This window comes from Haematobia irritans, chromosome 3, assembly GCF_050003625.1.
Source record: "Haematobia irritans isolate KBUSLIRL chromosome 3, ASM5000362v1, whole genome shotgun sequence".
NCBI classification, from domain to species: domain Eukaryota; kingdom Metazoa; phylum Arthropoda; class Insecta; order Diptera; family Muscidae; genus Haematobia; species Haematobia irritans.
Window position 1 is genome coordinate 6,916,605 of NC_134399.1, and position 17,195 is coordinate 6,933,799.

Below are 17,195 nucleotides of genomic sequence, written 5' to 3' on the forward strand. Positions count from 1 at the left end.
TTAAAAAATTAATTTATATAATAAATTTTATGATTGAAATTCGTATTTCAATTTTGATTAATGCATTTCATGTTCAAATTTTATTTTAGAGTCAGTGAACATGGAAAAAATATCACCAAATTTTTTCCAATTAAATTTTTAATTTTTTTTTTATTTAAATTTAAATTCACTTAAAATTTTAATTGGAAAACATTTGGTGATATTTTTTCTATGTTCACTGGCTCTGAAATTTAATTTAAAAAATTAATTTATATAATAAATTTTATGATTGAAATTCGTATTTCAATTTTGATTAATGCATTTCATGTTCAAATTTTATTTTAGAGTCAGTGAACATGGAAAAAATATCACCAAATTTTTTCCAATTAAATTTTTAATTTTTTTTATTTAAATTTAAATTCAATTAAACTTTTAATTGGAAAACATTTGGTGATATTTTTTCTATGTTCACTGTTCACTAAAATAAAATTGGCCACGGCGGGATTGTGTAACAAACCCACATGGTGGGGCCGATATCAATCACCAAAGTCAATTAAAAATTTAATTGATCCAATTAAAAAAATAATTTATACAATAAATTTTATTATTGATTTTTCTTTTACCATTTTTTTTTGAGTAAATTACATTTTAATAAAATATTTTGTTTTTAAATTCAATTAAAATATTAATTGGAAAAAATGTTGACGATATTTTTTCTGCAAGGGTTCACTGGCTCTAAGATCAAATTTGGTTTGACCTTGAAATGCATTAATCAAAATTGTAATACGAATTTCCGGGGTTCATTTGCTCTTAAATAAAATTTCTTTATGAATTTCGGTTATAGTCAACGAATTTAATTTGTAATGAATACTTCAAGATTTTAATTTTTATAGGAATTTTTTTTAGGAATTTTTCTGAGTACGTCTAAAAAACCGTCTTTGTTAACATTTCTCGAGTTTGCCCTTGAATTTAAATTCATTAATATATCTAGGTTGTGGTAAACGAATTTAACTTTGTAGGAATATTACCAGATTTTGGTACGATGTTTTTTTTTTGATTTTTACGGAAAAACGAAATCTATAGCAAAGGATCGACAACATTAAAAAAAATTCAAAATAATTATCCCAACCCTGTCTTGAACTTATGTGATTTTTCCCCCTCATTTCTATCAACCAAAATTTTTTTACAAAAAAACAATTTTCGTTTACTACAACTGCAAATATTTTCCATATGTGTTTTCAAAGAATAAAGAATTTATAAAAAAGAGATAATTATTACATTGCTGGGTAAATTCATCTTCACACATACTCCAGGGACAACACTGGATAGCTTTCTAAGGCTAAGGATTTTACATACATACATGCCATACATCTACATCCAAACAAGTGTCCTTTCTGGTCCATTTTATAAGCACAATAGCAAAATGGTTAAGAATAATGTGATTTTCCAATTGAAATTTGTTTGTGATCAACAAAATGTTTCTGGTGCTGGAGATTGTGTGGATGGTTGTTGGTGTTGTAGTGGTGGTTGTGGTGGTAGTGCTGATCTATCAGTTCCATTGATCTGGCGCCAGGCATTAATAACGGGCTGCAAATGCAACGAATAGCTAACTTGTCACACGTCATCGAGATCTATGACAGATGAGCGATCGTTGTCGTCCCGGTCATACAATTGTCACTGATCCGCATGCAGGCCTGGCGATTTCCTATGCAGATCATCCATGGATCCACCGCTGGTACTACAGGCACTGCCATTATGCTGCACTTCTAGGCCATTTACCATATTCTCTATACTTTTGAGCTCTGACGGTGAATTGGTGGTACGCTTCAGCAATGATGGCGGTGTGGTGGGTGACATCGAAATTGGCCGTGTTGGAGGCGAATGCGATGAGGCACGTGGTCTGGGACTAGAGCTAAGGCTGCGTGGTCCATTGTCCACACTGCCAGTGCCACTACTCATGCCAGGGCACTCTGAGCCCGAACGATTCGCATTCGAGCCGGGCGTTACAGCATCAAAGGCCGATCCTAAACTACCAGGCAGGGTATACGGTGAAAATCGATGACCCTTAAGACCATGCAGTGGCGAGGCTGGTGTATGTCCTGAGTAATGTCCAAATAAGGCGGGATGCTGAGCGGCTAAAGCAAGTTGAGCATTGAATAGCAGACCTGGATTAAGACCTGCCGCGGCTGGATTGTGTAACAAACCCAAATGGTGGGGCGGATACAGGCCATGTGGATATAGGTAAGGCAACAGGTGTGGCGATGGATGTATGGGTGGACCCACTGAAATATTTGGTGAGGGATATGAACCGGAGGCATTTAGACCGCCGGCACCCTCTTTGGGACTGCCTGATGAGGTGGGCCGAAATGCTCCACCCGTACTGCCGCCCACACTTTCCGAACAACTCGAATCGCTGCCATCGCGTTCCACCTCATCCGATTGTAGACGTCGCCTTAGAGCATCATCACTGCCATGATCACTGGCACCGGCCAAGTGGTTGAACCAAGCTGCAAGGGCTTTTAATTGATTAGAAAATCATATTTAACAAAGGCTCGAGTATATATATTTTTGAAAATATATCAAAAGGGCATAGATTTTGTATTGATTGTAAGAAAATAAAATTTTTAATTTTTTATAAGAAAAATAAAAAAGAAAATTAAATAAAAAAATTTTAAATTAAATTAAATATTTTTAAAAAATTTTAATGATTCAATTCAAAATCTAGGAAAGAGTCTTCAGTTCATCTCCAAGAATTTTAAAAATTCTATTTTGGGACAAAATAAAAATTTTTTTATAAAAACAAAAATTAAAAGTGAAACCAATGTCATTTAAAATATTTTAAATTAAATCAAGAAAATATTTATTAAAAACTTTGTAAAGTTTCTATACAAAATCTAAGATAGGAAAGAGTCTTCAGTTCATCTCCAAGAATTTTAAAAATGCTGTTTTGGGACAAAATAAAAAATAGTTCAACTAGAGAGCAATTATTTTACAAAGGCGCCATCTATTGGTGAATGGTAATTTAAGGAATTTGCATTATTTCACTCATGGAGAAAATAAGAAATCTAACGGGAAAGTTAGATTAATGGATCTTGAGATTCTCTAAAATAAAATTTATTGAAATAAAATCTTAATGTCATGGATTTATTGCGGAAACAAATACTACGTCCAAATTGAATTATATATGGCGCCTATTCGTGTAAATCAATTTATCACCAATGGAAATATTTCTATATAATTTGAATTTCTTGCTTTCAAATGATTTTTTTTTTAATTTTTCTTTCAGAACCATTTATTCTCAGCAATTAAACTTCAAACTCTTTCCTTTTAGCCCCAAATTAAGTGCTGACTCAAAAAACAAAAAACTTTAATAACACTTACCCGAATGCTGATGAGCATGCATCTGCTGCAATGAATGACTTAAAGGCAGCAAAGGACTCTGTGGTGGTCCCACCACATCCAATAATTTATCCTCATCGTCCTGTTGATTGTCATGCATGGAATGATGTGAATGTAAATGATGAGGCGGCCTTCCTGTATGGCCCAAATGCAATGGGGCTCTCGAACTGCTAACATGTGTGGGATTTAGCTTATCCGAATCGGACCCGCGATTCGAGAGTAACGCTTGCCTGTAACAACAATTGGTACAAACGAACGGCTGATTAGAATATCCAAGGTTCAGTTGATATAGAGATTGGTATATAGATGAAGAAAAACAAACTGAAGGCTGAATAATGAAGAGGGGTAAAGATAACCTCACAAAGCAGCAGGATTAAATTTTTGGCTTAATGCAGATATATAGCATACTTTTGAGGGTTTGAAAAACCTAAATACCAGAATGCTAGTTTGTCTGGCCGCATTGTTTTTTTCATAGAAAGGCATTGGTTTATAAAGTAAAATACAATTTAGCATTCCTTCGTAATCTCTAATTTGTAGGTATGCCAATTTAATTTCCGTTGCATATTTTTGGGGGCTCACAATGGACTGAATAGTCTAAGTGAGCCTGAAACTTAATCGGGCTGCCACTTTAACCTATACTATTGGGGGCTATTAATTTAATTTCCATTGCATACATTTAGGGGCAATTAATTTTATTTACTTTGCATACTTCTAGGGACAATCAAATTTAAATTAAATGAAAATTTTAGCATACTTAAAACTTTGCAAGCTATCACTAGATCAATTTACGTGCATGTTATCATTATCAAAATCTGTGCTTTTTATATACACAGATTTCCGGGTTGAATCCCCGACTCCATCAAAAAGTATGAATGTCCTTAGTGGCATTTAATAAATTTCAAAGCTAATTTCGGTGGTTTTATACATGGCTAACATTTTATTTTCTATGTTTATTGCATAGAGAAAATGTTTGTAGCCTTAGTGTATCCGAAACTAGGAATAATCATCTTCTGTAGAGTCAAAAAAAAAATAAATAGTCAGGAGAATGCATATGTCAAAAATATAGGCAGATCATAGAATGAAGGCGTTCTAATGCTTGCATTCTCTGATCATGAACTTATTATTAAAAAATATTAAAAGAACCTAAAAAACTTTTGTGAACAGAGGATGCATAGAGAACTTCGACAACTGCCATAATAATGGTCTTGGTAGTTTTAGTGTATCCAAAATCATCTTTTGTGGAATCACAGAATTATTCAGAAGAATTGAAATGCAAAAAATATACGCAGATCATAAAATGAATCCGATCCAATGGCTCCATTCTCCATTCTATCCGCCCGAAAGTATGCCACATTTTATTTAGAAAAAATAAAAGAAGCTAAGAAAAACTTTTGTGATTATGAATTTTTTCGTCTGTAAGTGGTTTAAATGGTTTATATATGGTGTTAAGATTAAAGTTTATTTTCCGCGAACTGGAAATGGAGTCTGGTTGCTAATAGAAAATTAACAAATGCCATAATAATGGCCTTGGTAGCCTTAGTGTATCCAAACTAAGGGGCATTAATCTTCTGCAGAGTCATCGAAATATTCGGGAGAATGCAAATATGAAAAGAATATACGAAAATCCTAGAATGAAGCCTATCAATAGTTGCATTCTCTGATCATGATCTTATCAGCCTGGAAGTATGCTACATTTTTTATAGAAAGTCAGAACAATTTTTTTTTTCGAATTTCGACTGTAAATGGCTTCATATATGCTGTCAATATAAAAGTTTATTTGCTTCGAGCTGCACATGAAATCGGATTGCAAAGAGACAGTTAACAAATGCTATGGACTTGGTAGCCTTAGTGTATCCGAACTAAGCGACATTCATCTTCTGCAGAGTCATATAATTATTCAGGAGAATACGATTGCAAAACTAATAATGTCATAGAATGAATGCGATTCACTGATCAAGAACTTATTTGCCTGCAAGTATGCTTCATTTTTTTTTAATAATTGGATATAAGAAAAATCTTTAATATTGAATTTTTCTGCCTAAAAGTATGCCAACTTTTTGGGTGGAAACATTTTTATTTTATTTTGTTTTATTTTATTTTAATTTATTTTAATTTATTTTATTTTATTTTATTTTATTTTATTTTATCTTATTTTATTTTATTTTATTTTATTTTATTTTATTTTATTTTATTTTATTTTATTTTATTTTATTTTGTTTTATTTTATTTTATTTTATTTTATTTTATTTTATTTTATTTTATTTTATTTTATTCTATTCTATTTTATTTTATTTTATTTTATTTTATTTTATTTTATTTTATTTTATTTTATTTTATTTTATCTGTTTTTTTTTATTTTATTTTATTTTATTTTAATTATTTTTTTTTTTTTTAATTTTACTTTATCATGTTTTTATTCGCCTATAAATTTGCCATGATCATGCCATAAAATTAATAAACGTGGAAGACAATTTTTTCTTTATGAATTTATCCGCCTAGATGTATGCCATAATTTTCATTTGAAAGCTTAATTCAGAGTTAAGAATTTAAACATGCGTTTCTCTTTAATTTTAGAACTTTATCTTTACGTGACTTATTATACCTGGTCGAGTATAATATGCTGTCTACAAAAACTTATTTCATATTCACTTATTGCTATTCAGATACAAAAGAAAAAACATAAATTTTTTCAACATCAGCATCATTCGTGAATATCATGATTCTCGTGCAGTTTACAACCCAACCCCAAAAACCAAAGAGTTAAGCTCTCACCGTCAGCCAGCGTTCAATCATTAGCTCTAAAGCGGCTTATATTGAAACTTTTTGTAAGAAACTTGTCAACAATTAGCGTGGATTTGGAGCACAAATTACAAGTAATCTGGGCGATACAGGGAGAGGGAAGAGAAAAACAAAAAGGGGGAGAAAGGCAACGGCAAATAAAATAAATTGAAAAACACTCGAAACATTTAAGCCTTCTGTGCTATGAAGTCAGATAATTTTTTTTTTGTTGTCTTTGAAGAAGCAAAAACATGGTCATCTCTTCCCTCTCCCTGTGTCGTGAGGAAATCTAATATTTTATTTGTTTTGTCTGTTTGTTTGTGATGTTTGATTGTTCGATTTAACCCTTTTTTGTTTCATTTGTGTTGTATTGTTTTAATCTATCCCACCCTAATAATCTTTAATACCCCACTCCCCCTAGAACAATCATCTCTTGTGGCATATCGTTTCATTAGGACTTGAATTTGACGGCAATCAAAGTGTAGTGTTTAAATGTCGTCTTAATACTCGTATCATACGCCTCTTCGTCTCAGTGAAGGAAGTTTTGGGTGTTGGGTTGCACCAGAAACCATGGTGTTGTTACAAATTCTTTACTAATTCATTAGAGTGGATTGTGATATTGTTCGTGAAAAGAAATAAAAACAATACCTAGAGAGGTAATCAGGCATGCGAGAGGACCTTTTATAAGTAAGCAGTAGGCCTGATGAATTTTATCCCTTGAATCCATTCAATTTTTTCGTAGTCATTTTTAAATTATTTTTCGAAAGCCTGCGAGTTTTTCATTATAATTTAATTTAATTTTTTTTTAATTTAATTTAAAATTAAAAATAAAAAAATAAAAATAAAAAATAAAGTAAAATAATATAAAATAAAGTAAAATAAAATGAAATGAAATACAATAAAATAAAATAAAGTAAAATAAAATAAAATAAAGAAAAATAAAATAAAATGAAATGAAATGAAATAACGTAAAATAAAATAAAATAAAATTAAGTAAAAAAAATAAAATAAAATAAAATAAAATAAAATAAAATAAAATAAAATAAAATAAAATGAAATGAAATACAATAAAATAAAATAAAGAAAAATAAAATAAAATAAAATAAAATAAAATAAAATAAAATAAAAAAATAAAATGAAATACAATAAAATAAAATAAAGAAAAATAAAATGAAATAATGTAAAATAAAATAAAAAATAAAATAATATAATATAAAATATAGTAAAATAAAATAAAATAAAATAAAATAAAATAAAATAAAATAAAATAAAATAAAATGAAATGAAATACAATAAAATAAAATAAAGAAAAATAAAATCAAATCAAATAAAGTAAAATAAAATAAAATAAAATAAAAAATAAAGTAAAATAAAATAAAAAATAAAATATAAAATAAAATAAAGTAAAATAAAATAAAATAAAATAAAATAAAATAAAGAAAAATAAAATAAAATTTAAATTTTTTGAATTTAAAAATAAAATAAAGTTTAAATTTAAATTAAATTTAATTTTACATTTAAATTTAAAATTAAAATAATTTTTTTATAATTTACTTTGGACAGTTTTAGTTTCTGGAAAAATTTATAGGCCATCCCAATACAAGACCTTGTAGTTTTCTTTCTAATGCTAGCGAAAAGTGCGTGTGGTGGCAACGTTGACTGCCAGCGAGACCAACCCTTTTCTTATGCCAAATTTTAATTTATTTTTTTAAATTTAATTTAAAATTAAATTAATAAAATTAAAAATAAAAGAAAAATAAAAAATAAAATAAAATAAAATAAAATAAAATAATATAAAATAAAATAAAGTAAAATAAAATGAAATACAATAAAATAAAATAAAAAATAAAATAAAATAAAATAAAATAAAATAAAGTAAAGTAAAATAAAATAAAATGAAATACAATAAAATAAAATAAAATAAAATAAAATAAAATAAAATAAAATAAAATAAAATAAAATAAAATAAAATGAAATGAAATACAATAAAATAAAATAAAGAAAAATACAATGAAATGAAAACAATAAAATAAAATAAAGAAAAATAAAATAAAAAACAAAACAAAGTAAAATAAAATAAAGAAAAATAAAATAAAATAAAATAAAATAAAATAAAAAATAAAATAAAATAAAATAAAGTAAAATAAAGTAAAATAAAATAAAATAAAATAAAATAAAATAAAATAAAATAAAGTAAAATAAAATAAAATAAAATAAAATAAAGTAAAATAAAAAATAAAATAAAATAAAATAAAATAAAATAAAATAAAATAAAAAATAAAATAAAATAAAGTAAAATAAATTAAAACAAAACAAAATAAAATAAAATAAAAGTAAATTTTAATTTTTTGATGCTAAATTTAAATTTAAAAATAAAATAATGTTTAAATTTAAATTAAATTTAATTTTACATTTAAATTTAAAATTAAAATTAATTTTTTATAATTTACTTTGGACAGTTTTAGTTTCTGGAAAAATTTATAGGGCCTCTCAATACAAGACCTTGTAATTTTCTTTCTAATGCTAGCGAAAAGTGCGTGTGGTGGCAACGTTGACTGCCAGCGAGACCAACCCTTTTCTTATGCCAAACAAACTCAGTGAATCAGTTATTCCAATACCCCCATTCTAGGCCTAGATATAATAACACCAATGCTAATAATAATTTTGTGGCTTTGCACCCTTCACCACAGGATTTGTTTAATGGTTGTTAAGTGCGTCCATATAAAATCGTCCTAGAGTGCATACGTGTGTGTTACAACAGCTTGAATGTGCGTAGCTAGGGATATTTAAATCGGCCTAAGGAATTCATCATTATCTCCACATGTACTAAGCTTACATGGAACAAAAACGGGGACATTTAAACATTTCACACAAAAGGATTATGACTTAAATGTCCTGAATAGAAACAATTTGCTATTGGTGTTGTTTTTGTTGTTGTTGATATTCAGGGAGTCATTGAAAGGCTAACATCCAATAACAACAACATACGCTAATTGATGTATATTTTTATAGTGCCTAAGGAAACATTGAACAAGAATACAGGACCTCCAACTCCATGGGGGGCAATTTCTTTGAAAAACAAAAAAAAAAAAAAAAGATGGAACTACAACAGCCAGCATATTCTAGCAATTATCGATGGAAAACAATTCCAAAACATACAAATTCAAATTCACCACAACATATCTCCGGGATATCCAGAAAAGTTACCAAAGATAACAATAGCCAATATAAAAAACGGAAGTGTAAAAGGACCCTTCCATACGAGATGGTTTGTTTTTGTGTGTGTACGTTTTTTTTTTGTGCAGGGCCCACAATTGCGTTTTAACGAAGAAAAACTTTCTGGAGGGGAAACCGTTTGTAAAAAAAAAGCCCCAGGGTGACAATTAAACGTTTTTTGCCACTGAATTCGCAAATCAATTTCATCAAATGCCCGGAGACAGATCACATCAGACAACAGCTAACAAAGGAAAAATTCCAAACGAATGGAATAATCTTTAGGACAACTAATCCACAAATTATGGGGGTGTAGAAATACCCAAACAGTTTGGCAAACATGTAGTCAATTGGCAATAACGTCTACTAAGGTAAAGCAAAATTAGCGTTGGTTTTTTAGACGCTAAGATTTTTTGCTTAGCATAGGATCGAAATGAATCTTTTTGCCAGACTTTTTGCAGAAATTTTGTTTTTGTTTTTTTGTTTTAGCAAAAATTCAAAACTAGACTCATTTCCTAGAGGGCACAAAAATAAACAAATTTTTGTTTTGTTTTTTGTTTTAGCAAAAATTCAAAACTAGCCTCATTTCCTAGAGGGCACAAAGGGAGCCACCGTGGTGCAATGGTTAGCATGCCCGCCTTGCATATACAAGGTCGTGGGTTCGATTCCTGCTTCGACCGAACACCAAAAAGTTTTTCAGGGGTGGATTATCCCACCTCAGTAATGCTGGTGACATTTCTGAGGGTTTTAAAGCTTTTTTAAGTGGTTTCACTGCAATGTGGAACGCCGTTCGGACTCGGCTATAAAAAGGAGGTGCATTGAGCTTAACATGGAATCAATGATAAGAGAGAAGTTCACCAATGTGGTATCACAATGGACTGAATAGTCTAAAGAGAGCCTGATACATCGGGCTGCCACCTAACCTAACCTAGAGGGCACAAAAATAAACCAATTTTCAAACCTTAAAAATAATTGGAAAATTACTGGGTAACAAATTAGGCTAATTTCTCGATTTTTTTGGCAAGTCCTGTTTCCAGAGATTTTGTTTTTTTTAGCAAAAAAATGAAAACTAGCCTCATTTCCTAGAGGGCACAAAAATAAACCAATTTTCAAACCTTCAGACTAATTGGAAAATTACTGGGTAACAAATTTGGCTAATTTCTCGATTTTTTTTTGGCAAGTCCTGTTTCCAGAAATTTTGTTTTTTTTTTAGCAAAAAAGTCAAAACTAACCTCATTTCCTAGAGGGCAAAAAACAAATTTTGAAACCTTCAAAATAATTGAAAAATGATTGGGTAACAAATTAAGCTAATTTCTCGATTTTTCTTGAAATCTTGTTTTTTTGTTTTTAATTCAAAACTAGCCTTATTTCCTATAGGGCATGAACATATATAATATCCAAACCTTCAAAATAATTGAAAAATTACTGGGTAACAAATTTGGCTAATTTCTCGATTTTTTTGGCAAGTCCTATTTCTAGAAATTTTGTTTTTTATTTAGTAAAAATTCAAAACTAGGCTTATTTCCTAGAGGGCAAAAAAAAAAAAAACAAATTTTTAAACATTCAAAATAGTTGGAAAATTACTGGGTAACAAATTTAGCTAATTTCTAAATTTTTTGGCAAGTCCTATTTCTAGAAATTTTGTTTTTTTTTTGCAAAAAATCAAAACTAGCGTAATTTCCTAGAGGGCACCAAAATGAACCAATTTCCAGACTTTCAAAATAGTTGGAAAATTACTGGGTTTGTTACCCAGTTGAAAAATTACTGGTTTACAAATTTGTCTAATTTCTCGATTTTTTTTTGGCAAGTCCTGTTTCCAGAAATTTTGTGTTTTTTTTGGCAAAAAAAATCAAACCTAGCCTCATTTCCTAGAGGGCACAAAAATAAACCAATTTTCAAACCTTCAAAATAATTGGAAAATTACTGGGTAACAAATTTGGCTAATTTCTCGATTTTTTTGGCAAGTCCTGTTTCCAGAAATTTTGTTTTTTTTTAGCAAAAAAATCAAAACTAGTCTCATTTCCTAGAGGGCACGAAACTAAACCAATTTTCAAACCTTCAAAATAATTGAAAAATGATTGGGTAAAAAATGTAGCTAATTTCTCGATTTGTTGGCAAGTCCTATTTCGAGAAATCTTGTTTTTTTTTTTTTTAATTCAAAACTAGCCTTATTTTCTAGAGGGCACGATCATATATAATATATATCCAAACCTTCAAAATAATTTTAAAATTACTGGGTAACATATTTAGCTAATTTCTACATTTTTTGGCAAGTCCTATTTCCAGAAATCTCTTTTTTTCTTTAGCAAAAATTCAAAACTAGCCTCATTTCCTAGAGGGCAAAAAAAACAATTTTGAAATCTTCAAAATAATTGAAAAATTATTGGGCAACAAATTAAGCTAATTTCTCGATTTTTTTGGCAAGTCCTATTTCTAGAAATTTTGTTTTTTTTAGCAAAAATTCAAAACTAGCCTTATTTCCTAGAGAGCAAAAAAACAAATTTTGAAACCTTCAAAATAATTGAAAAATGATTGGGTAACAAATTAAGCTAATTGCTCTATTTTTCTTGAAATATTGTTTTTTTTTTTTTTAATTCAAAATTAGCCTCATTTCCTAGAGGGCACAAAAAAAACCAATTTTCAAACCTTCACAATAATTGGATAACTACTGGGTAACAAATGTAGCTATTTTTTCGATTTTTTGGCAAGTCCTATTTCCAGAAATGTTGTTTTTTTATTAAACAAAAATTCAAAACCAGCCTCATTTCCTAGAGGGCAAAAAAAAAATTCTGAAAACTTTAAAATATTTGAAAAATGATTGGGTAACAAATTTAGCTAATTTCTCGATTTTTTTTGGCAATTTCGAGAAATATTGTTTTTTATTTAGTAAAAATTCAAAACTAACCCCATTTCCTAGAGGGCAAAAAAAATTTTGAAAACTTCAAAATATTTGAAAAGTGATTGAGTAACAAATTAAGCTAATTTCTCGATTTTTTTGGCAAGTCCTATCTCGAGAAATATTGTTTTTTATTTAGTAAAAATTCAAAACTAGCCTCATTTCCTAGAGGGCACAAAAATAAACCAATTTTCAAACCTTCACAATAATTGGATAACTACTGGGTAACAAATTTAGCAAATTTTTCAATTTTTTTTGGCAAGTTCTATTTCCAGAAATCTTGTTTTTATTTAGCAAAAATTCTAAACTAGCTTCATTTCCTAGAGGGCAACAAAAAAAAATTCTGAAAACTTCAAAATAATTGAATAGTGATTGAGTAACAAATTAAGCTAATTTTTCGATTTTTTTGGCAAGTCCTATTTCGAGAATTATTGTTTTTTTACTTAGTAAAAATTCAAAACTATCCTCATTTCCTAGAGGGCACAAAAATAAACCCATTTTCGAAACGTCAAAATAATTGGAATATTACTTGGTAACAAATTAAGCTCATTTCTCGATTTTTTTCGCAAGTCCTAAAAACTCCCACCAAAAAAAAAGTTCATTAACACCAAAGAAATCCTGCTAGGATAACAAAAATACCCATCCAAAAATAAAGTCATACACACATAATCCTTACAAAAGTCTTTCCTTTTTTTTGCGTTCTGAAGAAAATTTATTTATTTTTTCTTGTGTTTGACAATGCAAAACATTTCTTAAGCTCTTGATTGCCAGCAAACGACTAGGGAGGGGTCTTGCTAAATGCTAGACATTGCAAATTGATTTACTATTAAATTAGCCTCAATCATCCCACATATAAGACACAAACGTTGGTGGTGGTCTTAGTCTATCAATTTGCCGTCGGCATGCCTTTACCTCATATGGCTTACTTGGCAAGGCCTTTTTTGGCTCCGTGTTATTTGATGGGCTATTGCCTTAGCCCATTCATGTGGTTTAGTTTGTTTAAATTGCCCAATTTGGCGAAAGTAGCAAAATTGTAACGCTTTGATGTGTGAACACCAAAAAGGAGAATATGTTTTGTTTTGGGGTTTGGGGAGTGAGGCGCTTTTTTTTCACTCTCTCCCAACGTTCGTTGATTTAATTCACTGCCTCCTGCCCACCTTGTGGCAAGAAAATTGCGCTAACGTGTTTTGAATTAATTTTTTATACATTTTCCTCTTTTTTTCAATTAAGCCAATATGCCTGGAGCTTTTGGGCTATTATACATGTATGCACGTAAATTGTTGCAGTTTTTTTTTCATGTTTCCATTTTACATCAATTCTGTTTAGCAGGGTTGGTATCAAATGTGAAAATTTTGATGTTTAGTTTTTTTCTAGTTTATGCTAAAAAATTAAGATATCACTGAAATGTTCATAATATTAGCTGAGAACAAGCTATATATTATTACAGTACCGGAAAATTGGGTATGGAGAAAAGAAAAGTTTAAGTTAAGACATTTATTATGACACAAAGTATAGATATCAAAAAGGAAAAACCGCAAAAATACTCAAGGAGTTAGACTTACGATTTGGAAAATGAATAGGAAAGGATTTTTCTTTGTGGTATCATTATAAAATTGAAAGTTAAACCAGAGACATTCAGCATGTTATAAATAATCGAACCGAAAATAATTTCGATTTTTTAGTCGTTGAGGAAAATTAATAAAAAAAAATTGCAAAAATTTTTACTTATATGGAATTTGAAATTTTTAGTAGAAAACATACCCAAAAATTTTCTCTAGAAGATTTTCCTTATCATAAGGGATAATGAACCGAGCAAATTGTATAAGGGAGAAAATTTGTCTGTAACAAAAGTATCACTGATGATATTGTTATGATATCAGAAATTCCTATAAATTTCTAAATGAAAATGATAAACGATTATTGGAGGTCTATTGAAATGGTCACTTTTGATAATTTTATATATAGAGGTGTATAATCCTCATTTGGCATCTGAGACTCCATAGAAGTGACAATTATGGCTATGAAATTTTCTGTAAAATTTAACTATATCCGTCCGTCCGTCTTTTAAAATTACATACACTTGTGAACAAATAAAAAATTTTCTTTGCATATTTTCAGGCGTCCCAATTGTCCGCTTAATAGCTCTATGGCTGCAAAGGGAATAAATACCCAAAATTATATAGTAGTTGACACATTAATTTGATTTTATTATAAGATACCAATTACATTCAAAATTTGAAAGGAACGCGGGATCAAAATTTTTGAAAATATTGCAACAATAAATAAAATGTTATAAAGGAAATTTCCATAATTCTCTAAATGAAGATAATAACCGTTTATTGGTGGTCCTATTGAAATTATCACTTTAATATTTTTGTATATAGGGTTATATAGCCCTCATTTAGCATCTGAGTCTCGATAAATCGACAATGATGGCGATGGAATTTTGAGTAAAATTTAACTATGTTCGTCCATGCGTCCTTCTTTTGAAATCACAAACTTTTGAACAAATAATTTTTTTTTTCTTTGTATATTTTCAGGCGTCACAATTATCCGCTTAATAGCTCTATGATCGCAATGAGAATAAATACCCAAAATTATAGTATTTGAAGCATTAATTTGATTTTATGATAAGGCACCAATCACATCCATAATTTTAAAGGAATGTGGGATTTTATGAAGGTGAAAATTATGAAATTATGAAAATATTGCTATAAAAAAAGGAATTACGCGTAATTAAAGAAGGGACCCAACAAAAGAAATAGGTGGCATAAAATTGTAAAAAACATTTAGTGGCACAATACAAAAGTGTCAATAACCAACAATCATTTTATTTCTATGTTATTTTATTTATCTCCAAAAAAATCCATGAAATCAGGGCTTACCTACTATAGAAATTTTTCTTTGCATATTTTCAGGCGTCACAATTGTCCGCACTACGGTTTGAGAAGGACAAGTTGCTCAAAATTATAGAATTGGATGCTTTAGATCAATGATATGTTAAGACACTGATCACATCCATAACTTTAAATCAATCAGAGACCAAAATTTAAATGTTTTACCATAAACCGATTTTTTTGAATTAATTCGGTTTTTAATAAAACAATAGCACAATATGCCAGAAAGGTGGTATAAAAAAGTAAGACAGTTAGAGCAACAAAATTACTCATTTTTTTATTAGAAAAAAATAAATACGAACTAAATATAAAATTCATTTAATTCGTTTTGTTTTTTCCTTATAAAAACTTGTCCTCCTTTTTTAGAACTATTGTGCCATCTATAATTTCAAATAACAGATTTTCTATGAAATTATGAAGTTGCGTTTTTTTTTAAATTGGGTCTACAAAAACCAATAAATATTTCACGTCCATTTCAACGAAAATTCTTCTCTCCAATTAAGAATTCATTGCAGAACCCGGTATACCTATTACAGAAAATTTTGATTGTATATTTTCAGGCATCACACTTGTCCGCTTGATAGCGCTATGGTTTGACAAGGAAACCAGTTTTCAAAATTATACAATTGGACGCTTGAGTTCAATTTTAGATTTTCTATGAAATTGTGAAGTTGCGTTTTTTTTTTAAATTAGGTCTACAAAAACCAATAAATATTTCACGTCCATTTCAACGAAATTTCTTCTCTCCAATTAAGAATTCAATGCAGAACCCGGTATACCTATTACAGAAAAATTTGATTGTATATTTCCAGGCATCACACTTGTCCGCTTGATAGCGCTAGGGTTTGACAAGGAAACCAGTTTGCAAAATTATACAATTGGACCCATTACTACAATTTTATGTTAAAGCACCGATCATATAATTTTAAGGGGATACGGTATTAAAATTTACCAAAATTCTTGCTCTAAAAAAGTAGTACAACATGGAAAAAGGTGGCATAAAAATGTAACAAAGTATGACATTTAGTGGCAAAACAAATAGATGGCACAAAAGTATCAATAACCAACAATTATTTTATATCCATTTCAATGGAAATGAATCTTTGAAGTTGACACTTCATACCAGAACCCGATTTACCTACTACAAAAATTTTCTTTGCCTATTTTCAGGCGTTAAGTCATGAATCACATCTATAATTGTAAGGAGAGACGTAATTAGAATTAATGAAAATTGTTACATTATGAAAGAAATTAAAAAGCCAACCAATATGAGAGAAAGGTGGCATAAAAATTTAAAAAGTAAAATATTTAGTTAGCAAACCAAAAAAAGTAGCAGAAAAGTGGCAATAAATAATAATCACTTTATCAATGAAAATGAATCCTTGACCGATTACATCTCTAATTATAAGGGGTCCCGGTATTAAAATTAATGAAAATTGTTGCACTATGTTATGAAAGGATTTAAAAAGTGGCACAACATGAGCAAAAAGTGTCATAAAAATGTAAAAAGTACTTTTGTATAATTTCATCTCCCCTCAATGAAAATAAATTATTGAAATTCAAAATTTTTGGCAGAATTGGAATAACCTACTACAAAAAAATTTCTTTACCTATTTTCAGGCATCACAATTGTCCGCTTGAAAGCATTATAGTCGGAGAAGAAAAAATGTTCAAAATTTACTATAATTGAACACATAATTTTAAGGTGATCCGGTATTAAAAATTACAATGTTAGGTTAGGTGGTAGCCCGATGTATCAGGCTCACTTAGACTATTCAGTCCATTGTGATACCACATTGGTGAACTTCTCTCTTATCACTGAGTGCTACCCGATTCCATGTTAAACTCAATGACAAGGGACCTGCTTTTTATAGCCGAGTCCGAACGGCGTTCCACATTGCAGTGAAACCACTTAGAGAAGCTTTGAACCCCTCAGAAATGTCACCAGCATTACTGAGGTGGGATAATCCACCGCTGAAAAACTTTTTGATGTTCGGTCGAAGCAGGAATCGAACCCACGACCTTGTGTATGC

The 17,195-nt window shown here is 29.3% G+C and overlaps 1 protein-coding gene across 1 annotated transcript in view; it reads right to left on the reverse strand.

Annotated features, from left to right (window-relative positions):
- Nucleotides 1–255: 255 nt before the first annotated feature.
- bi (T-box transcription factor bifid) overlaps nt 256–17,195 on the reverse strand; it is a 207,420-nt gene continuing 190,480 nt past the window's right edge. Inside the window, exons 6-7 of the mRNA XM_075300775.1 lie at nt 3,361–3,617; nt 256–2,495 (exon numbers count right to left, since the gene is read on the reverse strand). Coding sequence (XP_075156890.1) covers nt 1,654–2,495; nt 3,361–3,617 — 1,099 coding nt within the window. The 3' untranslated portion in view covers nt 256–1,653. The remainder of the gene's footprint in view (nt 2,496–3,360; nt 3,618–17,195) is intronic.